Here is a 27,611-nt window from a genome sequence, read left to right on the forward strand (position 1 = left end):
CATGTTGTGGGAAACTCAGATATAAGACGCTGGATTGGCAGAAACTGCCTTCGATAACAAATCATCAAAACATCCAATTTGGATCAAATCTTTTTCAATCTGCGTCTGTTTTAATGAACTATGGAAACATTAGCTTCTTGGATGCAGAGCGCTCAGTCAACTATTTTTAGGAATCATAAAAAAACAAGTTCCCAGAACTACATCTGGTAAACAGACTACATTCATATATTCAGGATTTTAACAGTAAAATGACAATAACATCCTTCGTTGTTACAGTAAATCTACTGAGCTCACGTGTAAACATCTCTAACAACCCAGAATAGAAAACTGACCTGACGTATGAAGATCTGTCTTTGAAAAGGTCACAGAGAGGGTTTCTGACCAGCCACAGCTCCACCACTTTCAGCCCCTTCAACTTGTCCAGCTCATGTTCACTTTTCAGCTGAGGAACAAACAGGAAGCCGGTAGGCGTCAACACATGAACCTTCAACACTACTACACAAACATGACAATGAAAGCCTTGGAGCTGCCAGTCTTACGTCATTGTGTGAAAGGTTCAGGGCCTTCAGATGAGGCACTTTGGTCACAAGCTCGCTGAGTTCATCCAGTCTCTGGATGCAGTTGTGACTGAGGTTCAAACTTGTCAACTGCAAAGAAAACATTGATTTCATTAGGTCTGGACTTCACTTTGATGATCTAACTTTTAAAGTATCCACAGTATATGAAGATACACAGATTGTTGCTGATTGTCGTACGACCGTTACCAGAGGAATGTTTTCTTCAATGATCTTAATGATGGCCTCCATGTTTGTTTTCCTGTTTAAAACCACTTTTATATCCTGGGAAACCAAGTATGTTAAACAGATAAAAGTTTCAACATTCACGTCCACTTATGAAAGAATCCACAAGGTCATCATGAAACAACACAATTCTGAAGATTTTAAATATTTAAACCACATTTTAAGTAATAATAATAATACGTTATGAAACCAACTGTAATCAATGAATAATAATTCTAACCACAATAATGTAAACTGTATATAAAAGTATCACCTGGTGCTTCCAGCATTTATTGTTTTTTCCCCTCATTTTGATTTTTTTAAATTTTTTTATGTTGTTTTTTGTGTTTACCATTAATTTTATTGTCTTGTTCTGTAAATGTTTATTGGCCTTGTTGGTGTTGTTTTTCGGGTATGTATATTTATATTTTCAATTATTTCTAATTCATTTCACATGTGGTGCTGCTTAAACACACCTGACTTTTCTCTTCATAATTAGCATAATTAATGTTTTCAAGAAGAAACATCACAAAGCCTGTTATTAACTCCAGGTTGATGTTATATTTTCAGTAACTATATTAATATTTTATAAATATATGATAATAATGGAATATTATTGCTGTCATTTTATTTGTTTTTAATTTACTGCGTTTTTCATCAGGAATTGAGGCCATTTTTGTTTTCACATAATTTTAATATTATTTAGGTGTTTATTTTAATGTTTTAGTGTTTTGTTAGTCTAACTCATTAATTTAATAAGTGTTTTTAGTTTTCTATATTCTACTTTAATTTGTAAAGTACATTTTTTTAAAATGAAAATTCCCACATATGAATTAAAAATCTTTTAACTATCTATGCTTTTGCGATTCCAGGCCACACGAGGGCGCCAGAGCCCATTGCATTATTTTAATAAGTTTTAAAAAGTCTTTAAAGGTACACCACTCATAGGTCGCCAGTCCACCTCAGGGTTAACACACAAAGACACACATTCTTACATTCAATTTAAAGATTAAAACAGTTTTTTTTTTTTGTAATGTTTTTTCATCCCCATGGAGAAATTCAGTTTTCCATACATGAACAAAAAGAAACAGAGGAAAAATAAATCTTGTATTATCTGTTCCTAATAACAACTTAAAAATTAAATCAATTAGATTCCACAACATTCCACCTTAACTCATCACCAGGTCACAAATCATAACAAAAACACCATCATTTCTCTTACAGTTCTACAGTTATATTCATGTGTTTCCAATTTTTTTTCATAACCTCTCAGAATTTTGTCTTTGTACATTTTCTTAAATTTGTAAAAACTTATACAACGTTTAAATTCCACAGTTTAACTCCATAAACAGACAGATTTCTGTTTTAATGATGTCCATACAAACATATTCCAGAAGTTATATTTTCTTCTATGGCAAACGTCATGTGCAACATTGTCTAGAAATTTTTTTTTTGTTTAGCTTTCCACATAATAATCAGAATTTCTAATTCGACATGATCCTTAAATTTAAGTAGTTTATTATCCATAAATATATGATTGGTGTGCTCTCTGTGACCTTTCTTACTGATGATTCTAATGTGGTAATGATATATGTGTTACACCAGACTTCAGTACAATAACTGAAATATGAGAGAATCATCAAGGAATAAAGCCTCCTCAACAAGCTGCAATCAAACACATCTCTAACTTTATATAAAATGACAATACTTTTGCTGACCTTTCTTTGTACATAATCAATATGAGCTTTCCAATTAAATTTTTCATCTAAAACAACACAGAGAAACTTAACTTCCTTGACTTTTAAAGGAAAAACGTAATGAACCTAACCCTACAATTTATGCACCATGGAAAAGATTACAGTCAGACTATGGTCGAAGTTAGGAAAATATGGGAGCCAATTTAGCCAAAAATGTAATGGGCCCTATATCACTGTAAACCCAAATAAGTTACTAGAACTCAAAAAATTTGAGCAATCGATTACCTCAATTTTTATTTTTTTTAAAAATTGATTAACTTCAAAGTCAAAATTTTCCAGAACTTAAAAGGTTGGATGACTGTCTACTTGTACTTTTTGATAATAGTTCAATTAAAGTGCTGTATGGATGAAGTTGAACGTTCGGGCTTACAGCGTAGACTCTTCTATTTAGATGTGTGTTATTTATTTATTCATTATTTTTGCTTGATGTACTGTATGATTTTTTTTTGTGTGTTTACTTTTATTAATCTAATTTATTTGTATCTGTCCTGTCTTTATGTGCGGTGAAATGATGAAGATGAAGCAACAATTAAATGTAAAAAACAAACCCCTATTTTATGTAATTAAACATTTTAAAGAAGTTACCACACACGTTAGTTTGGGTGTGGCCTCAGCTCCGCGGGCCCTGTACAGGGTTAACCTGGAACTGCACCTTTTTGTTCTGTTTAGCTGACTCGTCAGGTCCAACTTTCAGTTCTTACTTTGTCAATCGTTACCTTGTCTTTCTTTGTTTTTTTGTTAGTTTTGGGACATGGGATTTAGGGCTTTGTTGATAGCTCCTTTTTCCTCAGGAAACAGTGGAAACCCAGCAATCCTGGCACTGCATAAATAAAAACGTTAAAATTGTATATCCTGGTTTTCCCGTATCCTTTATAAATATGTTCATTCCTTTCTGGTCGTAACAGTGACCAACACATAAGACAGGTCTAAGCGCTAATGCTAACCACTTTATGAAAAGAAGAAACTATTTTAACTAGTTTAATTATAGTAAATCAGTGAGATATTTATCAAACATAACTTTATGTAACTCTATCAGATATAAAATAAACTGGATTCAGCAGCAATAAAAACACTGTTGTAGTTATTTTTGCTTTTCATGTGCTTTTTATTTGTTTCTAAAATAATCATTAAAATGAGGAAATAAATAGATGATATACAATATCACTAATGCAGTGACCCATATGTACAAACATGTTTCATGAAATATCAGCTCTATGAGTCAGCAGAAATTGTAGCTTTTTATAATGAATAAATGTTATTAATGAATCACATTCTGGTGATGATTTATTCAATTTGATTTGTGTTTGTAAGGAACCTGTTTACACTTTAAGTTGAGAATTGTTTTATTCATTTATTTATTGTTTTTATTTATCGTAATTTGACCCAAGCCAAATGTAAAAAAAATTGTAGCAACATAGAGTAAATAATTGTACGATTTATCATCCGATTAGTCGGTTAATTGTTTCAATAATCAATGACTCGTCGACTATTAAAATAGTCATTAGTTGCAGCCCTAGACTCTACACCATGGCACTAGCATTGAGATGCAGAAAGCAAAAGTAACCAATAAATAATGTAAATACAGTACACTGACTAAAATGAAATATATATGATAAAATAACTAATAGATTTCATGTTTTTCATGATGTAGGCTGTCAATCACTGAAGCCTCTGAGTTTCCTGGTTTTACTCCTTGGCCATGTTTGCACGATTTTATTTATGTTAATTTATTTTACTTTGAAATGTGACCAGCAATGTCTTGTTTTAAGATTCACTAAGATTTCACTTAAGTGAAAACAATTGATATTATTTATTTTAATTGTATTTTTTTGTGTTTGTTAAAACCGTATTTCAAGATTGTGCCTTTCTGTAAGACTCTACGTTTAAATATTGTTAATAAATGGCTCATAATATCACATAAGTCATTATTTCAAAATTCCTCTCAACTTTTAACAATTGTTTTTTAAACACCAGTGGGCTTCACTACCCCCAGACTTAGCACGTTTTCTGGGGGAAACCCTGGGTCAGGACACAAAAGTGGGTCATGAACAGCTGGTCAAAATAAATAAATACTTAAGTTAATGCCTCATGATGGACTTGTCTTTTATTTTGAAAGAACTTTTCTTTTGATAGGCATGCTGTGAAATGCATGTTGCACAGGAAAATATATAGATTTATATTTTTAAAAAATATTATATGTGTGTGTTGTCGACAGATATTTTTGAAAGACTAAATTTGGTTGGTTGAGTTCTAAAAAAAAGTGGGTCGTGATTTAATGACCGTGGCAAAATGTGGGTCACAGGGTGAGACCAGTTGAGAACCTGGTTTACAGGATAATAGATGAAATTACTATTAATTATTGGTTATTTACAAACTTTAAATAAAATATTAATAAAATAAAAAAAATAAAAATAAACAGTATTTTTGTTAATAGTTCTTCTGTAGTACTTAAGATAAAGTATCTTCTTAACTATATTTGCTGTAGTAAATAGAGAGCCCTAATAAAGACTGTCCACATGGTTATTGGTGTTATTGTTGACGCTTCCTTTGGGGGTGTGACTTTGTAGACGGTCCCTGCCCACTCCTTAGCTCATTAACATAAAGTGTGTTTTTCTGTAGTTTGTTCTCTGTGTTCCACTGAGTACACACAGGTTGTTCCACCTTTACATCGTCACATATTGATAGAGAAATGTGAGTGTGAATGAAGTGGGTCACCAGTTAAACTAGTCTCCAGTGTGTGTGTAACAGCGGATGAATGTGGTGAGTGAGTGAGTGAATGAATGGAAACACACGGAGTGTTCTAACCTCTTCCTTCACAGAGCACACATCTGAAAACTCCTCCGTTTCTTCTTCTCCGCTTTTCTCCATCTTTGGAGCAAACATTCCGTCCCACACATGGTCGGGATGACGAAGCTCCTCCAGCACAGCTTTCCTCCTGCAGCCTTCATCATCATCATCATCATCACTGTCCGTCTTACTCATACTCAGCTTCACTTCCCTCCTTAATATTTGTTCCTTTTCCTCTTCTTCTTCTAGTTTAACGGTAGTCATCATCCAGCTCTGTCCGTCCTCCATTTCACTGCTTTGTTCCTGACTCTAGCTGGTTGCCAGATACAACCGTCGATTCCCCGCATCATATATGATGAATATCCACAGAAACGCCCCAAAAACCATCCGTTCATCAGCCAAATAAAACATAAATATCACCTTTAACCTACGTTAAACTGTTAAACGTTAAACTCACTAAAAGTTAGTTATTTTATAATCTCACAATCAGCGGGAAAAACTTATCCTGGCAACCACTTACAACTTTTGCGCTGACGTCACAACCAACTTCTTATAAACTTTATTGACAAACTAGTCATAATAAATGTGTTTAATGGTGATTTAAGAGTGAATAAAGTAGTTACAGACTGAAGGATTTGGTCTGTGGATGATTTAATGGAAATTTGAGTAGAAATAATTTTATGATTAAATTATGATGGTTTGTTCTCTGAAACAATTTGTTTAAAAAAAAAAAAAAAAAAAAAGTTGTTTTTTTGTTTGTTTTTTTAAGAAAAAAAAAATAAATTTAAGCATTGAACCATAATGTTTTTCTTCCTCTTCCTTTGAAAATAAATTATATTTTAACAAGTTATTAACTCTGATTTTAGTAAAAATATTCTGATGATATATTTGTGTTTGCTGAAGGCTAAAGAAAGTCATTTTAAAATGTTAAATAATATCTACACATGTAATGATTTCTTACATCAAATGTTTAACATTTATTTGGGTAACTGTTGGTTTTGTGATATTTATATTCATAGTTGAGCTTTGTTTTTTGTTTTTTTTGTACTTTTAAATACACAATTGTGTTATGGATTTCATTACAGGATTATATTTTGGTTCTGGATTCTGGTTTTCAGATTAAGTTTGAAATGTAAGGAAAAAAAGTTATTTTTTGGTAAAACACAAATGTAGATATTTCAAAATGAAGCTGTTTTCACATTTTATAAATGAGTTGAAAATATTTATAAACAATGTAAAATGTGTCTGCTCCAAACCTTTTGTTAAATTAATTATTTTAGTTTGTGAAATGTTCTGTTTATTTCATTATTGTTAATGTTGTGTATTGTCTTTTGATCAGTTTGTACAGTCTACATTCATATACAAACATCACACCAATCCACATATCCAAGCAGCAATAATAATAATAATAATAATAATAATAATAATAATAATTATTATTATTATTATTATTATTATTATTATTATTATTATTATTATTATTATTATTATTATTATTATTATTATTAATATTATTATTATTGAAGGGTACATTACAAATGTGGACAATCTGATACCGCTTTTGTTTTGTAATGTTTCAATGACTTCAATACATTTTTAAGATCAGTTTTAAAAGCTTTAAAATTTGGAATATTTTAAAAATTTATTTTTTCTAAATATCATCAAATTGCTACATACAAATTCCGCATTCTTGTCCTTCAAAATAAAAGCAAATGTAACCAAATGCTAATCAAAGCCAGGTATCACAGTGTGTGTGAGCAGCCAATCATCAACTCTTTCCTAAAACCTCTTCACCACAGAACAGGAAAAAAAGACGTGTTGTTGACTTTCATTATTAGTTTGACTAAACATGCAGCTGTAATCATCCATAAACCTAATCATTAAAAATATATTTACATGGATAAACATCATTCATTGTTTTAAAATTAATATCTTTCATTTTAGGAAATAAAGGAAATGATAAATATTTGTCTTAATTTTTAAAATATATGTTTTCTAATAGTTTGAAGATAATATTTGTCTCTTTACTTGAAGATGAAAACATTGTTTAATAAATAACAGTGTCTAAAAACAATAACTTCCAATGAACAGTTTATTGATCTTTGTGGATACTGATGAATACTGTAATATTCCTTTAATGAAATGAATCAAGGCAATAGGAATAGCCCTGACTACTAATGAATGTTGTTTCTGAGAACATTTATCTTTAAAATCACAATGATTGTAAATATTACCATTGTCATCCATTAAATGTATTATTGTCCCTTTTCAATCCAATCTTTAAAGAATAAAGTTTTCCTCTTGTATAAAATACAGCTGTTATTCCAGATTGTAGCTTTATGTGGACTGAAGTGGTGCTTCTAAAGCATTTTATAATATAATAACACCTGCATATGATCATGTGATCACTTAAAGGATGAAAATCACATGTTACCTATCAAGTTTTGGATTTGAAAATAAGTGAAATTTTCTGGCGCCCACTATGATCCGTCCCACCCGCCCAACCAAGCTCCAGTATCCTTTATATTTTAAGATAGATGTACAAGAAATTTAAAATATCCACTTGTCAACCACTTACTAAATACAATTATGTGATCTGATAGGTCGACCTTTATTAACATTAAAATACTGTGAACATTCCTACTAGGGCTGGTGATATGGACCAAAACACATATCTCATTATATGTTCTCTAAATGGTGAAATATGATATAAATCTAGATAATTTTATCAAATAAAGTCTAATCAGAAAGAAAATTCTGGGTTAAATTTGCTGATGCAAAATGTTACACAGTGACATTTATTAACAAACAGATGATCAATATGTGTCACTCATTAATCATCTAACTGAGCTTTACATGTTGTTCTGAGAAGTAAAAGCAGCGACTCCTAAAACTAGTATTTTGATACATAATGTAATATATATATATATATATATATATATATATAGATATATGAATAGAAATAGAAAATAGAAAACTCGATACATCTTGAATCTCGATATATCGTCCAGCCCTAATTCCTAAATTATAAAACAGTTTAAATAAAAACATAAATGTGTATATGAAGCACATGTGTTTATTTATTATACATACAGTTCACAAACAAGTCAACACGTTGTACATTTACTGTTCATTTCACGTTGCTTGTCTTTAAGTTAGACATTAACATTTTATTTTCATTATATATTTAATTATAATTTCTCATACTCACTCATGTGGTTCTCTGGTATTCACTAATGACTTATTAGACACATTTGTTGCAAACTTTACATCTTTTTAAACTTTTTGAAAGGAGTGTATATATTTGTGGCGCTTGATTTTTCATGGTGACTTACGTCGTTCCTTCCGCTGTGGTAGACGTTAAAATCTCAGTTATTAATCTAACAGAATGTGTAACTGTGTCCCATCCTGATGGTCTTTAGGAAGATAAACACTTTGTCACATTTTACAGCATATTTACACCAGTTCTTTGTTTTTTTCACCAGAACGTCTTCATTCATCATCTTTTTTCTGAGTTGTTTCTGGGTTTGTTGCCACTCAGGCTTCTCTTTTAGTGCCTGCAACACTCCCAGTGCTTCCTTTCCCTCCTAAAGCCTTGTAAAGACATAAAATAGATTACATTGATTACTACCTGCCAATATAAATGTTGTTCCCATTTTAGTTGTACAAAAAAAAAAAAAAATCATAAACATATTAAAGCTGTTAGTAAAATAATATTCTATAACTAATTACATGAAAAGATCAAAAACATAAATCAAGGTTTACTTGAAATATAATGGGTAATTCAGGGAAGCTTGGCTTAATGGTTTTGATGCATTATTCTTTTTATTATGGTGTGAGTGTGTGTTTGTGTAAGTGTAAGAAATCTGTTAAATGATCTGATACATTTACTGTTTATGCTGATTTTGACTAATATATATTATGGAGCTTGTAAAAGTTCCACCAAAAACATGTTATTATGATTATTATTATTATTATTATTATTATTATTATTATTATTATTATTATTATTATTATTATCTCCACTACAGTTGAAAACCTTGAATCCAACGATGATGTAAACTAAATCACTCCTAACGGTACTGTATTGGTACAGACAATGACACTGATGGTGACAGAAGTGGCGACACAAGCACTTTAACCATAATCCTTGAGAACAATGATGACCTCAGCGAGGACAGTTTCAATGAAGGTCTGTGTTAAAAGTGGGAACAATTCCAGAGTAATGTCGTAGTTCTGATTTGTGTACATCTAAACAAGTTTAAATCTGTAATGATACTACATTTGCCTCCGTCTCATGTGCCAGAGTACATTGTACTCAGTACCAAGGAGGGAGAGAGGGACTGTATCAAGAGTCTGCCCTGTATCAAGCCTGCTCAGTGGTAAGAACTGAACAGAATTGTGTCCTAGGCAATGGATGAGCTGTGTTGCATTTATATCTGTATCTATACCAGAAACAAATCTGTGACTGCAGGTGACAGATAGAACACATTTTTGTGGAGGTACGTCTTTTAAATTAACACATGCCTTGAGATGCGTTTAAAGTCCCTGGGAACAACCCAGAAATGTCATTAGTAAAATATCCCCAGACAACCCAGAGACCACATAAAAACAAAAGAGGACTTGTTTAAAACCAGACGTATGGTCACCATACATGTCATCATTATTTAGTAAAATGCAGTGTTATAGTTTGGTCACATGGGAGAGATTTATATAGTTTTATTATTATGAACATATGGAATTTTGGTGTTGTTTACCATATCTACATTGAAAAAAGAACCTTGGGATGAAATATTATTGAGAATATATTTTCCAAAAAATATAAAAAATAATATTAATTCACTCAAGCACATCTGTAACCATTACACACCCAGAAACACAATATATTATGACTGTAAATATCATGTCTGCTATTAAAAACTGTATATTACAATAATTAGCATATTAGCACACACTTAGCTATAATAGAGCTTTTCATCTGTAAACCCTTCTTAGAAACCAATGATCACACAATGTGTTGCCTGTTATCTCATGCTACGTGGTGACTATTGTTGGAATTGTCCCTGTATAAATAAAGTTTCATTGAATGAATATGTGACCTTTGACAAATAAACAGTGGTTGCAAATATCAAACTACTTCTGTGTAACTCTATTGTAGTCCAGTCATCACATTTATAAACTATCTTAGTCATCTAGGATCTGTGCACCCTCAGAAAATCAGCTGCTCACATTATTTTGACCTGAAATCATCTGATTTTCCACCGTTTGTAATTCTTCTCCAGTCTGCATTGACTCCTCCCACCAGAGCGTCATGTTTAAGGGAAGAAGAAAATGAAAATGGATATTTTATTATTCATTTTATTTATGAGTTAAAAAATGCAGCTATATTCTGAAAATGAAAAAATATTTCTGTTAATGAATTTTAAATTGAATTATGGTACAGATATACTTCCATAGTTTATACAGTTGACGTAGCGTTCTTATTCTCTATTACAAGTTCACAGAGAAGCTGCAGTGTTTGCAACTGTCATCACCTAAAAAAGACAAACAAACTAAACAATAAATAATGTTACCATTGTTATTTTGATTATTGTGATTTTAAAACCAATCAGAAATACACCGTTTTTATCTGTATTTGGTTTTTCTGTTTTCCTGTTTCTGGTTTTAATTAATAATAATGAAAAATTAAAAAAATAAATCAGTTTTTTCTATTTTTTGATTTGGTTTTGAAACAAAATAACCAAAGAAGGAAGGGTACATGGATTCAAACATGATCTAAATCATATTAATTTCTGAGTGTTGTTATCTGTTGATAACGCTCTTGGTTCAGTTCATTAGTTCTAACCTGATAAGTTAATAATAAATGAGTGTTCAATGAACACGCCCTCTGAAGCTGTTTTGATGCACGGCACTGCTTCTCTTTAAACTCTTCACCACATTGTCCTTTTTGCTTTATTCCAGCCAGGAGAGGACCCTGGGCTATACCTGGAGAAGCAGCCTCTCTCCTCTCCGCTGCTGGTTTTTGATGGAACATCCAGCTGTGTCGTTGTGGGAAACATGCCTGTGAGCACCTCCCCCAGGAGGAATTCTGGGAATCAATGTTGATATAGATGGAATACTACTACACTCTGCACTTAACACACCCAAAGTGTGTTGCCACGGTCCTCTCTGTCATTCAAACCGAGGTCATTGGTGATGCCATCCATGATCAAGATGCTACTAGCACATATAGGAAAGCAATCGCTGAATGGAAATCATTGGTTGAAAAATAGGTGAATGTCAAGCAGCATTTTGTCAGGTCTGTTGTGTTGGTTTTTGTTTGCAATGCCTTTGAATAAGTTGTTTAATGCCTGACTTGGCTAGCTACGACACAAGTTTTCCCTCAGTGTCCTTAGGTCTCACATGTTAGATGGACCTTGAACTGAGACATGTTTGAATACTTTACATTGTAGTGTTGCACAAATGTTTGATCATTTTGTTTTTGCCTTCTTCACGTGACAAATCACAGCACTTTATACAGCAGCATATTATGTGTTTTGTTCATTGCTGTTGGTTTTGCTTTAAAAAAAAAGTCTTAAATTGTCTTAAATTTGACATAAAAAGTGTGCAGCAACCACTGTTTCTGGTGTACGGTTCATACTGTTAATAAATGTTGATGGTACTCATACTCCTGGTTGTGATTCTGATAAGATGTTTATTCTAAGAACAAAAACTGGTTTTAAGGTTTTGGTTTTAGTTTTAATATAGATTTAGGTTTATTTCAAGATGAGTCAACTTGTATCAAGAAACAGCTTAATCATTTTTCATTAATACTGAGTCATTTTTTACTTAGATTAGTTGTTTTCTTCTTGTTCCGAAGCTTTCATTTGCATAAATTAAAAAAACTTTTTTACTCAATAATTATTTGCTTATAGTCAGTATATTTAACTTATTATTGTGCTGTAGGAAGTTTGATTTTAAGTAGTTTAATCTAATAATCTTCCATTTCTGCTTATTTTAACCCTTTAGAATATTTATCAGGACCTTCTTATTTTAAGATTTAACATCTTTTTTCAATATTTCTTGTTTAGTAAATTTAACTTGCTGCATGAACTGATAATGTCTCTTGTTTTAAGAATTCTACTCAAATGTAGTGTTTTTTTCTTATATTTTATCTCTAATTTGCAGCAAAGGCTTTGTTTTAAGATCAAAGAGAGAGCAGCAGCTTTTCTGGGACAGTCCACAACAACATTAACTATGATATTGGTCAACAGATGAACTCCTCTGTCCTGTTGGTTAGGACAACGTGTCTAACAATAAAAGCCCATCATCACAGAGCTTCATTTGGACATTTCCTGATTAGCAATCATTTATTAGCTTTAGGTTTGGACCAGACGTGGGCCACACAATACTCAGTCTAGTATTGGCCACACCCCAAAGTAAACGCTCAAAATGAAGGAACAACACACAAAATATTAGCAAAACTGAACAAAAGGACAATAAAAGTACACAAATGTACTGTACAGTTTCACAAAATGACCATAAATATGCACAAAAAAAACTAGAAAATACAACAAACAAACATGAATAACTCATTAAACACAAAACAAGAAGAATACATAAAGACCCTGTCCTCTGAAGCTGGATTTCCTCTTCTCTCTCTCTCTAACTTCCTGTATTTAATCAGTGTGTGCTGTACTTAGACGATGGATAACTTCTTACCAGGCTAAATCACCATGGTAACTTAGGCTGAACACCTAACCTTGTCTGTAGGTGTTATATTGTATTATAGTGCATTATTCTAAATGGTAAAATAGGTTCTATTGTTTTCAGTGGTTTGTTGTGTCGCAGAATTGCATTGTTTTGTCTTGATCTTTAAAATAAATAAGTGCTAACCACGACATTAATTATAATTAAATGTACTACATCTACACGTCTGCTATATGTTGTCACCACTAAAATTTCCTATTTTTCTAGATCATCACCAACTCAGGTTGATCCAGGCTGATTAAAACCATCCCATCTGAGCTGGGACATGAACTGATCTATTTATTCACACATTAGTTCTTCTCATGTCTTTAAACACTTTTATTGATACACACAGACCTGGTCTGAGCAGGTTACACTCCCAGTTAGGATCATGGAAAATAACATTTGCTCCATCTCAGTATCTAGATTAGACCTTTTTTAGACCTGTGTCCTGGGTATGATGGGTTTATGAGGTGAACAGAACTCAGCCATGTTGGGAAGTCCAGAAATCACACAGCATTTCACCCAATCATTGTGGTGGTCCATGCCAGAAAATACCACAGACCAAGTATTTGTAGTGTAGTCATAGCACTCATCAATTCTGTTTCCTGTGCTACAAGAGACAACAAAGATCTTCTTGTTCATCACTGCAATGTCAAAGTAACTGTGTGTGTGGACCATTTCAGGGACATTGTACCAGGTGTTGGTCACTGGGTCATAAGCCTCAGCAGACCTCAGATCTCTGGACCCATCGCTTCCTCCAACTGCAAAAATGTGGCCCATATATGCAACGACTGCAAGTCCACACCGAGGTGTTCCCATGGGAGTGATCAGTGTCCACTGGTTGGTGTCTGGGTTGTAATACTCAGCAGTATTCAGTGATCTATTACTCCATCCTCCACATATGTAAATCTTGTTGTTCAGTGTGGTGCAGCTGGCGTTTCTCCTCTCTTCATTCATTGATGCAATGAACGTCCACTGGTTGATGTTGGGCTGGTAGCGTTCAGCAGTTCTGTGTGAGATAACATCATCATCCCTGCAGCCTCCCATAGCGTAGATGTATCCCTTTAGCTCAGTAACACTCATTAAGGACCGTGACTCCTGCATTGGTGACATCTCCTGCCAAGTGTGTGTGACTAGGTTATACCTCCACACTCTGTTAGAGGGGTTGGTCCAACTAAAACCACCACCCACAATGTAGAAGCATCTACCAAGGAAGACAGTGCTGTAGAATAGTAAGTGAGTCATGGAATCCTCCAGACTAGGATTATTCTGAACTGTGATCCAGCTGTTAGTTCTGTAGTCAAAGGCCTCTATGGTCTTAGAAAATAATTTAAACATCAGTAAGACGGCGTTTGGCAAGCGACGGCTAAACAAGGTGTTGTTGATCCCAGACTCAGAGCAGAGTAACGAAGGTTGAGACATGACTTTAAGGGTATCAGAGACCAACAGGTGGGACTCAGGGTTTGTTTTTACCACATCATTGTTAAGCACATTGTCTGTGATGTAACTTTTGTCCATCAGACCCAGTCGTACCTTTGGTAACAGAGTAGAAATGGCTCCCTGTCGTTCCTCAGGCATGTGGTTTATCCATCTTAAAACACTTTGATAAACTGTGCTCTCCTGGGTCACAGTAAGGTCATCCTGACCCAGGATATCAGCCAGCTCCTGCTCCGCAAGCTGCAAAAACTCTTCACAGAGTGAAACCTCCTCAAAATTCTCACAGATAAAGTGAAAGGCCTCATATTTCAGTTGAAACAAAATGGGAATATACCAGACTCTAGTAAACTGCCACAGCCCAATGCATTTTTCCGGACAGAGATGATCCTTCAGAGCTTCAAAGCATGTTTGTTCCAGACTCTTTACATTGAACTGATGCACTTCCATCATTAGATCAAAAATATAATTGTTGTCAGAGTGACAGATATAAAGTAAATTCACTGAGTCCAAGGAGTTTGTGGGTTATTGTGTCTCTCTCATAAGGTTGTCCCTCATTAAAGAACTCTCAATGTGCTGCTGAGTCCTTTGATGTGCGACCAGCTCCTGATGATGTCATCAGCAGAGTGTGTGATGATGTCACAGTGAAATTCACACTGACATTCCTTCTGCTGGCTCCTGATTGGTGGCTGGCATGACAGGTTCTGCGTTCTTTGATATCTGTGTGTGTGGGTGGGGGGGGGGTGTCTCAGCTATCAATCAATCAATCAATCTTTTATTTGTATAGCGCCAAATCATAACCAATGGTATCTCAAGACACTTTACAGTAGAGCAGTCTTAAGGACGGACTCTTCATTTTATGGATACACACATATGCATATATACGTATATACACATACATATGTATCCCACACCCAACATGAATTCATCATGGCGGCAAGGAAAACCTTCTGTTAAGCAGCAGGAACCTTGTGTGGATCCCATTCCTATGATGAACAGCCATCCACGTTATGCTGTGTTGGGTGTGTGCAGAGGAAAGGGTGGAGACAGAGTTGTTGAGACTCTGTAACTCCACACTGAGGAACCCATGGACCTGCAAGACAAAAGCCAGAAGGAGTACAGGAGCAAACACACAAGGGAAGAAGCAGACATAGAGGGAGTGTTAGAGAGAGAAATGGGACCCTCTCTCTAATCTAAATGACCTCTCTCTTAACGCCGAGCATGCCAGACCCCCCCGGCAGTCTATGCCTATTGCATCTTAACTATGAGCTATGAGCTGGTTCCTAACTAAAAGCTTTACCAAAGAGGAATGTTTTGAGCCGAACCTTAAAGGTAGAGGGGGTGTCTGCCCCCCGAACCGTGGTTGGTAGATGGTTCCAGAGAAGTGGGGCCTGATAACTGAAAGCTCTTCCTCCTATACTACTTCTAGAGACAAATGGAACAACGAGTAGGCCAGTATTTTGAGAGGGTAGTTTTCTGGGGGGATTGTATGGCACTACAAGCTCCTTGAGATAGACTGGTGCCTGTCCATTTAGGGCTTTATAAGTGAGAAGAAGAATCTTGAATTCTATTCTATATTTTATGGGAAGCCAATGCAGAGAGGCTAATACAGGAGTAATGTGATCTTTAACCTAAATTGTTCTGGGATTATTCATCAATAAATTGGTATTTGTCCTACTTGCTGATTTATTAAGATGTCAAAAAGAAGCTTCTTTACTGACAGTCATTCTAGGTTTTTGGCTATTTGAAAATTTTCTTCCAGGTTTAGGAATGGTGACCTTGGTGTTATTAGCACCACGCTCTGACCAGCTGAGCTAACTGGCCTATGAAGCTGCAAAAATGTGTAAAAATATGGTTGAGTTAAAACGATCACGGTTCTAAACACCTAGAAAGTTGGCAGGTAAAAATTCAGCAGTACTCATCCCTTCGCTTAAAGCTGCAGTATGTTTTTTTTTTTTTATGTTATTTGGTCAAAAGTCCATAATCATCTTTGAGCATATTGTAATATTGTAAAGTGTTCTGAGTACACAGTTAATCTTTTCTCCTTCTCCAGGCTCTGAAAATGAAGTTTATCAATACAGAATGGATGTCAGCCAATCAGAGGTCTTTCTACCAACACAGCAATCTTATGAGCTGTTTTAAGCATTACTATTGGCTGCTGGAGCTGCTCGTCAAAAGTCAGTGTGTTCTTGATCTGAGAGCAGATAAAGTCCCATGGCTTTATATTCCAGCAGAAATCTCTAACGTGACTTTTGTCAAATCAAGAGGAAAAATGAAGACTGAGGTGGAGAAGCAACAGAATAAAGGCACAAACATGTTCATGAGGAACAGAGTCACAGAGGTTCCTCTGACTCTGTGTGTGTGGCAGACTGCACTTGATCTGCTTTCAGTCCGTGCACAGTCTGCCCTGAGTCAGACAGAGAGTGATAACAAACGAGATAAATAGCTTGTAAAACTAAGAGAAACATTATCTAAGGTGGAGACAGAGAACAGACACATTTCATCTACAGTGTGGAGTGTGTCTGCTCTGATCAGCTGCTTGTGTGTGAGGATCACACACACACACACACACACACACACACACACACACACACACACACACACACACACGTGTGGCCTTATAGCTCAGAGGTTAGAGCACTGGTCTTGTAAACCAGGGGTTGTGAGTTCAATTCTCACCAAGGCCTACACTCACTATTACCTACAGGGGGTGTGGCTAATGGTTTTGTTGACACCCTTTAACTGCTCTAGGATTGGTTTGAATGGAAAGCGTTCCTGGTTTATGAAGTCTACAGAGGACCAGGGAAGTGAGCTGAAGCGTCTCCATGGCAACTCCCAGCTGTGACAGCAGGGGCCGTGGTCTCCTTCAGTCCCTGCTGCACACATCTGTGTGTATATTTAACATTTAGATATAGATTTAACATTTAGATTTAACATTTAGATATAAGATTAGGCATTTAGATTTAACATTTAGACTTAGATTTAACATTTAGATATAACATGTAACATTTAGATTTAGATTTAACATTTAGATATAACATATACCATTTAGATTTAGATTTCAATATTTAGATTTAATGCTTTTTTACCTCTATATATGTGGTTACATGTTGTGTTAAATGTAGGAAAATGTGCTAAATATGAGAAAAGTGAGATAAATAATGAAAATGTGTTAGCTACAACTTTTATACTACATTTTTACACTTGGCACCCCATAGATGTGGTTAGTTGTGTTTATATTTGGTTACATTCACCAGATCACCATAGTTACAGTCCAGGAACAGTTCAGTTTAATGACCATGTTTTCTGTTATTATCAGTATGTGTATGTGTTACAAAATGATAAACAAGTCTTAAACATTAAATGTTTGACCCAAAAAAACTCCTAAAGTGATTATATGAAGTAAAGTTTTGGTACAGTATGGAGTCCATTCATTTAGAATCACACTTGGGAAAATTTTTGTTCTTAAAAAAGAAATGATAACAATATATTATGTTTTCTAATAAAATGTGCACAACTCAATAAGGAGCCATTATAATCCATCAAATCAGTCAGAAAAATAATTTCATTAAAATCAATGACCAATAAAAACTGATTTCCTGTCAATAGTCAATATTCTTATTATTGTTCCAGAAAGTTGAATTATGAGGAGAAGAATTGTGGGAAAAAACATTTTGGGAAAAAGAAAAGCCTGTTAATGTAAATCAGAAAAGTTTATTCAGAGAAGAAGAAAGTAGACACACAACTCCCTCAGATTGTTCCCATGACAACAGTTTCTCTGAGTAATGTTTGTCCTCCTTTACACATAATCAATATTATTGATTTAATCTAATTCTATATAATAAATAAATAAATAAATGGGCCTAAATCAAACAAAGAAACTACACATATAACACAGGACAAGTCAACAACAGCTGTGTTGCCAGGTTGGGTTTAGAGTTTTTGAAGGAGACGATGTAGATACATTTATGACAGTTTATGGTAGAATTAGAATATAATAACAGCTCTATCTGGATGGCTCTGTGACAGCTACACATTGTTGAGAGGAAAAAATAAATAAACAGGAGACAGAAGGGTTTCATTCATAGACTTATTAAAAAGTTTATTTAGTCACTTTAAAGTATTTAAAAAGCTAAATGAGCCTCTGTTTAGATAGTTTTAGTAGCACAGGCTACATACCTGAGCTAACGTCAGTAAACTCTAATAAACTTATATTATTAGTTTCATGCTTAAAGATGTTAATTTACAGGTTCTCTGTCTGAAAACAGCTGCTGGTTTAAGAGTAAATTAGTGCAGAAAACAACCTTTTGGTTTGTGAAACCATTAAATATTGAGAATCAATCATTTCAGTAAAACAGATGATATTATCAGTTAAACATCTTGTAATAAGTGCAGGTAAATGTAGTATCTATATAGAGCCAGGAGGTGGTGGTAGAGCTACAGTATAGATGTGCTGTTCCACAGGTTGGACCATGTGAATAGATTGTAAACTTTCCATGTGACCAGCAGTGATTAGAACTCAGTGAAGGAAAACCAGCAGAACAACAAGGATGCTTTAAAAGCACAGAGTCAGTTAAACTCAGACACAGAGTAGCTCATCTGGAGGACTGGGACCATTCCTGGAGGACTGGGACCATTCCTGGAGGACTGGGACCATTCCTGGAGGAGGACTGGGACCATTCCTGGAGGACTGGGACCATACCTGGAGGACTGGGACCATTCCTGGGGGGCTGGGACCATTCCTGGTGGAGGACTGGGACCATTCCTGGGGGGCTGGGACCATTCCTGGGGGACTGGGACCATTCCTGGAGGACTGGGACAATTCCTGGAGGACTGGGACCATTCCTGGAGGGCTGGTCTGATGTCAGCTGGACAGTGATGGAGTGTGTGAGGCTGTGAGGGCTTGAAGCACTAGAAATAAAATGGGACAGTGTTATTTCTGTGTCCAGTAAATACATTTTGTTAGTTTTGTTTTGTTCTCAGAGGAAAAAACTTCAGGGTTCACTGTTCAGTTACTGTTTATTTTATGCATTAAACAGTGTCATAAATGTATTTACCTCCCTATAGGCTACATGATGGAGCCAGTGCACTACTGATACTATTGGAATCATTTACAATCTCATTCTTATTTTTTTTTTCCCAAACTACATTTTAGTCGAGTCATAAAAAGTTACTCAGAGATAATAAACAAATTTACATAAATCAAAAAAGAAACAAACTACAAAGCAAAGCCACTCACTGTCACATTAGCATGTGAAGCACAATACAACAACTTAGACTATACACAATGTATCTATAATGACATATCTACAATTACACAAATTTAAACATATATAAACACATATATTTACACACAGATTAAACCTGTTCTTTCTTGGTTTCTTTTAAAACACTAAAAACTTAGACATATCTCAATATAAACTGTCAATATAATCTCCTGTATAACATAGGAGCAACAAAGACACAAAAAGTGATTTTACCTTTAACTGCAACAACAGATGGATTATATGGTATTTGTCCAAATGTATCACTACACTGTAAACCCAAACAGCCCTGCTAACTCAAAGTTATTGTATGAACAGCAATCAAAATTGGCTATCAAGTTCACCCAACAATAAATTATTAAGTTCTCTGAACGAGTAACCAAGTTTTAATTTAAAGTAGGTTATATTAATTGAGTGATCTTCAGTGCTTTACTCAATAAATTTGAAATGCGCAGACGTGCTACGTCATCATGTCATGTCGGCATGACGTTGGTGCTCAGTATCTTTGCGTGAACAAGGCAGCGACTGAAACTTTAATGGCGTCGGTGAAGCGAGGAGCGTGAGGATTCAAGAAACTGGTAAGTAGAAGGTTAAACTCTTTAAAACAAAGTTGCATGGTGTTTAATTACACAAATATCACAGTAGATTTGTATTTTTAGTTCATGTGCACTTCGTACACACTTAGTTTAACACATGCGTCGACCTTTTTAAGCTTGTCTTCGGTGAGCACGTGGTCAAACGGAGTGCAAGTTGCACTGTGCAACAGTAATGATAATTATTTAACGTGGATTCTATTCTCACTATTTCTAAATGTTTGGTTTTAATGTTGCACTAAGGTTAAAGTTATACTCCGAAAAAGCCTTGGTTCCTTCTGTATTAACATTATCACGAACCGCGTTATGTCGGGCCTGCTGGCTGGACTTTCACCTGTGGATTTCACTTCTGCACGGGGCACTTTCCCTCTTTTCTGTACTCGTTTTTATATTAAAGCTAATAGGTGAGCATTTTTAGTAGGGATGCACTGAAATGTATGAGATAATCAGAAGAAATAAATATTCAAAGTACAATTGCATTCATGGCTCTGATTATGTATTAACCTCAGTGAAATAAAGCATTGTAATTGTATAAATTGATGTTAATGCTTTAAAGAATAAATCAATTAAAATATGTCAAATTTATTTTAGACTGACATTCCCACAACGCACAATAAAAATAAAAGTACTAATAAATTAAATTAACTTGATCCAATGCTTTCATTTACTTTTAATAATAATGCACAGGCCTATAAAAGATAGAATAACCCTTATTTAAATGGTTGAATGGCTTTTTTACATCTTTTAAGGAACACGTTTATGACCTATTTAATGTGTTTAGAAGAAAATGGCTGAATTTGCTTTCCACTGACTTTAAAGATGAAAAAAGTGAAACTGTTATAATAGTGAAAATTTAGACTGAAAGTCTATATTTTTGAATGGCAGTTTAAAGGCAAGTTATTGAAATGAGCTAAAGTTCTTCATGATAAACACAACAAATGTTTTCTTGTTTTGACTTTGTATTTATTTACATTACTTATTTTTAAAACATGTATTTATTGTTTAATTAGAAATAAAAAGATGTCAGATAATTACATTCTCAAATTAAGAAGAAGAAAATTAAATTATTTTAATTTAATAATGTTCGCCGGTAATGTGTGTACTGAGTATACTTAATAAACAATGCAAAACAACATAATGTGAGTGTGTTACCATGATGCTAACCAGGCCTGTGTTTGTATTTCTTCGTATGTTCAAGTGTGTGGCTGTGAGATCATCTAAAAATCATTTGAACATTTCAGATAGGAAAACATCAACAGAAATGGCAGGTCTATAAGCGCACAACTTAGATGCATTGATTGTTAATAACTAACTTGCTCATCTTTTAACATTTTAATTTTTACTATAAATGGTGACTGTACAATGAGTTTTTGATAGAATTGTAAACTATTTATCTGTATATTAACTTTTTTTAAATTTCATTTATTGATATGTATTATTTAAAAATGGTTTTGAACATTAACAAATCATTGTGTGCATGTTGTGTACAAATATCAGACTACAGAGTGCTACAGAAAGTCAGCGGTTCACCATCAGACAGGTGCCAATAGGTGAGTTTTGTAAATTGTGTACTAATTTGAATTTTTTTAATAATTTAAAGATTTTTGCCCTGAATTAATTTTTTTCAAATTATTGATGTGTTGTCAGCTGGTTGGCATGATCATGTTCTCCCTCATTCAAAATCTTACACAAATTTTTACTTGTTCAAATTCAATTTTTGAATTGCCAAAAGTGCAAAACAGATCTGAAGTGGTTTAGACTTTAATTTATAATATTTACATTGCAGGTTGATATAGAGCTCGCCCTGTGTATTGGAGAGATGATTCGTCGCAATTACTTCACCCTTGAAAATTTGAATGAGAGAATTCTATCGTTTCCATACCAGCACAAAGACAAGATTGACAAACCTCATAAAATACCATAGACCTTTGCTGTAAGGAAAAGCATCGGTGGTAATGGCCATGAAAATGCCACATTGCTTAGACGGCTCCCTTTGATTATTGGGAATGCAGTTCCTGAAGAGGATGGAGCATGGACTGTGCTAATGGACTTAAAAGAGGTAGTAGAATTATCGCTGAGCTCTGAATTCACAGAGGAATCCATTCAGTATTTACAGTCCAAGATACAGGATCATAGAGAGATGCTGAAAGAAGTCTTTCCAAATTTCAAACTCCGTCCTAAGCATCACTACACTGAACACTATCCTGACCTTGTACGCCGTTTTGGGCCCCTTGTACACTTGTGGACAATGAGGTTTGAGGGTAAACACCGTTTTTTCAAGAGAGTTGTACACGACACACAAAATTATAAAAATGTGTTAAAAACACTTGCAGACAGGCATCAATACATGGTAGCATACCATCTCAGTGCCTCAGGATTCTTCAAACCTCACCAGCAGACATCAAATGTCTCTTCTGTACTGGTATCAATGCTTCCAAATGTTGCTAAGACATACATTGAACAAATAACAGCAAGCAATGTTATTTACAGCACATCAAAGGTCTGCATTGATGGAACTGATTATGATGTAGGAATGTTTTTGTCTGTGGGACAAGATGGAGGACTGCCTAGTTACTGTAGGGTTGAACAGGTTCTCCTGGTTAACAGTGATGTTGCCTTTCTTTGCCAAGAGCACACATCACACTACATTGAACACCTGAGATCTTACGAACTTTTCTCAAGCAATCTGACTATTCACACCCCATCAGAGCTAAATGACAAAACACCTCTTTGCGCTTACGACATAGATGGAAGATTGCTCTTGACACCCAAACGTTTCATATTATTACTCTAAATTATCTTGGAGTTGTGCGAACCAGTGGGGCTATGAATAAGCTGCCCCACTCCAGCATCTGGCCTTCCATACATCCCATCGTTCAAGTGGTGCCCCAGTGTTTGTGTGGACCAGTGGGTATGTGGACATGCATTTGTTGTGTGTGTGTGTGACCTTCACTCTCCATGAAAATTAACATGTTTTTGTCTTTTAGGAACCAAAAGATGGCTGCTACTCAGAATCATATGCTGCGTGTGTATGTTACACGAGACACCGCCCTGAAACTTACTCTACTTGAGCGACCAAAGTCAGTGGAGGAGCTGAAAGAAATAATGCAAGAGAGGTTCAAGCCAAGACTGGATGGGGACTTTAGCCTGCACTATGAGGATCCGGACTTTGATGGTGATCTTTGTCTTCTTGTGGACATCCAGGAGTTACCGTTGAAGGGAACATTGAGAGTCGTCAGATCCGAAGGTGACACCTCATCTACTGCGTCTTCTGACACACTCATACTCCCACATGTACCTGCGTTACAGCGCCAGAAGAGTTGGCCTGACCACTTTGTTGTTCCTGGTTTTGGTTATGAAATGGAGCATATACTCGAAGAAGGAAATCGTTTTTATGAAAAATCAGGAAAATTGCTGAAGTTAAAGAGGTCACAGAAGAGTGAAATCCTTAAAAAAATGGCTGAAACGATCTACAGTTTTAAACCATACCCACATGTAAAGGAATTGTCAGTGGCTGCTCAGGCTTTGATTACAGCTAATCCATGTCTCAGAATGACAGCTGGTGATGATGGGGAGTTGGGATGGAAACGCCACTTAGGGTACAAGGTTGCATCATACCGTAACAATCTGGCCAAAGCTGGCGTTGCCGAAGTAGCAATCAACACAGGGAAGCGGAGCCGAAACAACCCCGACAATGATCACCCCCATCAAAACATAAAGAAAGCTCAAAAAGCTGAGGTCAACTATATCATCAACCTACCGAAGGATCAAACCCCAGCCACTCTGGAAACAATGAGAAAAGAAATCTTACATGAAGTCGAAAAGACTGAAAAAAACCAATTAGTCATAGGCAAGCTCATGAACACAACCTATGCCCTTCGTCGCCAAGAAATCGTTGGAGCCCTTGTAGCTCCGCGGGTGAAAGACGTCGTGGACAGATGGCCAGCCCTTCTTATAGAGTCACAGGTAAAAAATGAATAAATATATACATATATATTTTACTGTTCTTCCTGTTGAGAGCAATTCCTCAACATGACTCTTTAGCATGCCCACTTTGAACATGGTTGATTTTTTCCAATATTTAAATGACTTTTTGAAAAATCTACATTTTCAAAAAATTCACCAAAAAGCAACCCCCAACCCCAGGGTGTAATTAAAAGAAGGGGGATGGAGGGGAGCGGTGCTCCCCATCCAACGTGACCCCGCCGCCAAGGGGATCGGCCGAGCAGGGGGGAGGCCCGTGCCCACACCAGGGCCAGCACAGGCCCACCCGGCACCACGATACAACACTCTCCACCGGGAGGCGGCCCCGGCCCCCCCGACGAGAGAGGACGCCATCCACCGCGAAGCAGGGCCATCCCGCCAGCCACGGACCGGCAAACCAGAGTACCGAAGCACCCCCAGCCCGGAACCGCCCCCCCACACCAACGGCGTCAATAGAGCCCCCCCCACGGAGGCGATCCCCGACGACCCACGCACCGGCACGAGACACCCCCCGACGCCAGCACGCCCCGAACGACAGCGGGCCCGAGGCCACCAGCCCCGCCCCGCCCAAGGCTGCGCAGCGCCGCCACGAGCCGCGGCCGGTCCCCGGGCAGATGGCAGGAGAGCACTCCCCCGGACACGTAGACCAAGGATCCGCCCCCGGGGCACCCCCGCCCCGGAATCGCGCCCACGGCGCTCGGCGCACCCAGCCTGCAGACCAGCCAATCCCGACGCGGATCCACCAGGCCAGGAACCACGCGCCCCCGCACACCCACCCAATACGACCCCCGGGGAGGCCCCATAGCACCCCCCACCCCACCCCTCTAGCCGTAACGGCCACACCTCGGCCATTGCGGTCATACAAAAAGCCCCGGAGGGGGCCCCGCCTGGCTCGTCGCGCAAGCGACATCCCTGGCAAAGGTGCACCCCAGGGAGCCAAGCCGAGGACCCGCAAGGGCCGACGGAGCAACCCACAGCCACACCCCGCCACCCAGCGACCCAGGAGGCAATCGCCGACCCCGGGCAGCAGCCACCCCCAAAGCCACCCCCACCCCGGATCCCCCCGGACCGGAGCCAAGGACCCCACCACCCCAGGCCCCCCAACAAGACCACCCCCCAGCCAACCCACCCGGCACGGCACCGCCCGTCCCCCAGGCGGGAGCCACAGCCCCCCCACCAGTGCCCCCGGCCAACGGGAGCCCCCCAAACCCAACCCAACAGGATGGCGGGCGCAAGAGCAAAGGAGGAGGAGGGGGGGAGGATGAGACAGGGGGACAGGGAGCAAGGGGAAGGAGCGGCAGGGGAGCACGCAGGGCCCCAGCCCCAGAGACCAACCAGATGCGCATGCAAGGGGCAACAGCGCCAAATCAAACAGCCCCGGGACCTCGTGAACACCCAGAAGGAATGCACACCCGTGCTGAGGCAACAAGGCACCCCGGCAACCCACCCCAGCCATCCCGGCCAAGACCACCCCAGAGGCCCAAGGTGGCCCAGGCCTACAGTTGGGCTAGTGCGTTAGTAAAGAGTGGTGCTGGCAGTCGCTTGCAGGCTAGATCATCAGGCTTTTAAAAATTTAGATTTAATGCAATTAAAAAAGGAGTCCAACGCTCCTCAAAGCACGTTATTTTTTTTTGTTTTCTGAGAGCAGACATCTTTTCCATGGAAATAAATTCTGTGAGGAGATTTTGCCATTGGTTTATGTTTAAGGATTTTTTGTCTTTCCAATTTAGTAATATTGTTTTTTTTGCTATGGCTAGTGCCGCAAGGATTGATTGTGATTGGTTTGCTGGAGGTTGAAGAATTGTCAGGTCTCCAATCAAACAAAGATTTGGAGATAAAGGAATCCTGCAGTCCAAAATGTTGGACAGTTTTTCAGTGATTAGAATCCAAAAGTGTTGAACTGGGGAGCAAAGCCATAAGGCATGTAAATAGGAATCCGCTGTATTCTGGGTGCACTGAGAGCAGATGTCTGTTGCTGAGAAGCCCATTTTATGCATTTTCTGTTGGGTAATGTGGGATCTGTGGAGGACCTTGTATTGAATTAGCTGAAGGTTTGTGTTTTTTGTCATCTTAAAAGTATTACAACAATTTTCTGCCCAGAAATCAGTGCTCGGGGTGATTGAGAGTTCGGCCTCCCACTTCGCGATTGGTAAGTAATTACAGTTAGTGTTCGAGAGCGCTCTGTATATTTTTGAGAGTTTTTTTGATTTTGTTGAGATTTTTTTCATATATATAGCCAGTTCTGGAGGTTGTAAAGTAGTTAAGTCTAGTGGAGTAGTTTTCTTTATTGTCTCTGTTACTTGTAAGTACTGTAGAAAGTTACTTTTATTTATATCGAATGCTTGGGTTAGATTGTTATATGACCTGATCTTGTCATTTTCAAAGAGGTCTTGGAGATGAGTGATTCCACTCTCTTCCCATGTCTTCAGATAGAGTGGTGTTTTTTTATTTTTAAAGTCGGGGTTGTGCCAGATTGGAGACAGTATACTAGTTTTTAATTGGACATTTGTGATGTCCAGGGCTTTCCACCATGCAGTCAGTGTGGAGGCAATTAGTGGGTTTTTAAAGCAGTTGTGATGTTTGAGGGTCGCAGTGATAAAAGGGAGATCAGAGAATTTAATGTGTTTGCAGTCTAACTGTTCTATTTCTAACCAGGTGTTGTAGTATTCTTTTGGTTTTAGCCATTCTGTTAAATATAGTATTTGGTTTGCTAAGTAATAATGCATGAAATTAGGGGCTTCTAAACCACCCTCGTCTTTGTTTTTTTGAAGGGTTGAAAGGCTTATTTTAGGTTTTTTATTTCTAGTATAGAATTTTGTAGTTGTAGAATCTAATCTTTGAAACCATTGTTTTGGTGGTTTCAGTGGTATCATTGAGAACAGGTAGTTTATTTTTGGTAAGATTTTCATTTTAACTGAGGCTATCCTGCCAAATAGTGAGATGGGGAGATTGTTCCATCTCCGCAGATCTTCTGTGACTTTGTCCAACATCGGATCATGATTTATTTTAATTAATTCATTTAAGTTTGGTGATATATTTAAGCCTAGATATTTAATTGTATTTGTGGTGGAGGGGTGGATTTTGGTGTGCAGGATTCCATGAGTTTTTTGTCAAAGGGAAGATTGATGATTTTGTCCAGTTAATGGAATAGTCTGATAATTTAGAGAAGCTGTTTATTAGATTAAATACTTCCTCTAAAGAGGATTGCGGTTCTTCCAAATAGAGTAAAATGTCATCCGCGTAAAGATTAATTTTGTGTTCTGAGATGGATGAGTGGATTCC

At 36.9% G+C, this 27,611-nt stretch overlaps 1 protein-coding gene and 1 non-coding gene across 2 annotated transcripts; one reads left to right on the top strand and one right to left on the bottom strand.

Moving 5' to 3' along the window:
- Positions 1 to 12: 12 nt before the first annotated feature.
- Positions 13 to 984, bottom strand: LOC114458350 (nuclear RNA export factor 1-like). Its single transcript, XM_028440735.1, has 3 exons — positions 765 to 984; positions 540 to 647; positions 13 to 442 (listed from the first exon to the last, which is right to left on the bottom strand). The coding sequence occupies exons 1-3, from the start codon at positions 804 to 806 to the stop codon at positions 230 to 232; spliced, it is 363 nt and encodes a 120-aa protein (XP_028296536.1). The 5' UTR covers positions 807 to 984; the 3' UTR covers positions 13 to 229.
- A 16,118-nt stretch (positions 985 to 17,102) lies between these two features.
- trnat-ugu (transfer RNA threonine (anticodon UGU)) lies at positions 17,103 to 17,175 on the top strand. Its single transcript has one exon. It is a non-coding gene; the product is annotated as a tRNA-Thr (tRNA).
- The last annotated feature ends 10,436 nt before the right edge of the window (positions 17,176 to 27,611 follow it).

Source organism: Gouania willdenowi, unplaced genomic scaffold (assembly GCF_900634775.1).
Source record: "Gouania willdenowi unplaced genomic scaffold, fGouWil2.1 scaffold_101_arrow_ctg1, whole genome shotgun sequence".
NCBI classification, from domain to species: domain Eukaryota; kingdom Metazoa; phylum Chordata; class Actinopteri; order Blenniiformes; family Gobiesocidae; genus Gouania; species Gouania willdenowi.

Coding starts and splice junctions, on each gene's coding strand:
- LOC114458350 (XM_028440735.1), bottom strand. CDS start 806: ATGGAGGCCATCATTAAGATCATTGAAGAAAACATTCCTCTG. Junction 648..764: donor TTGAAGAAAACATTCCTCTG/GTAACGGTCGTA, acceptor TTTTCTTTGCAG/TTGACAAGTTTGAACCTCAG. Junction 443..539: donor TGAACCTTTCACACAATGAC/GTAAGACTGGCA, acceptor TTTGTTCCTCAG/CTGAAAAGTGAACATGAGCT.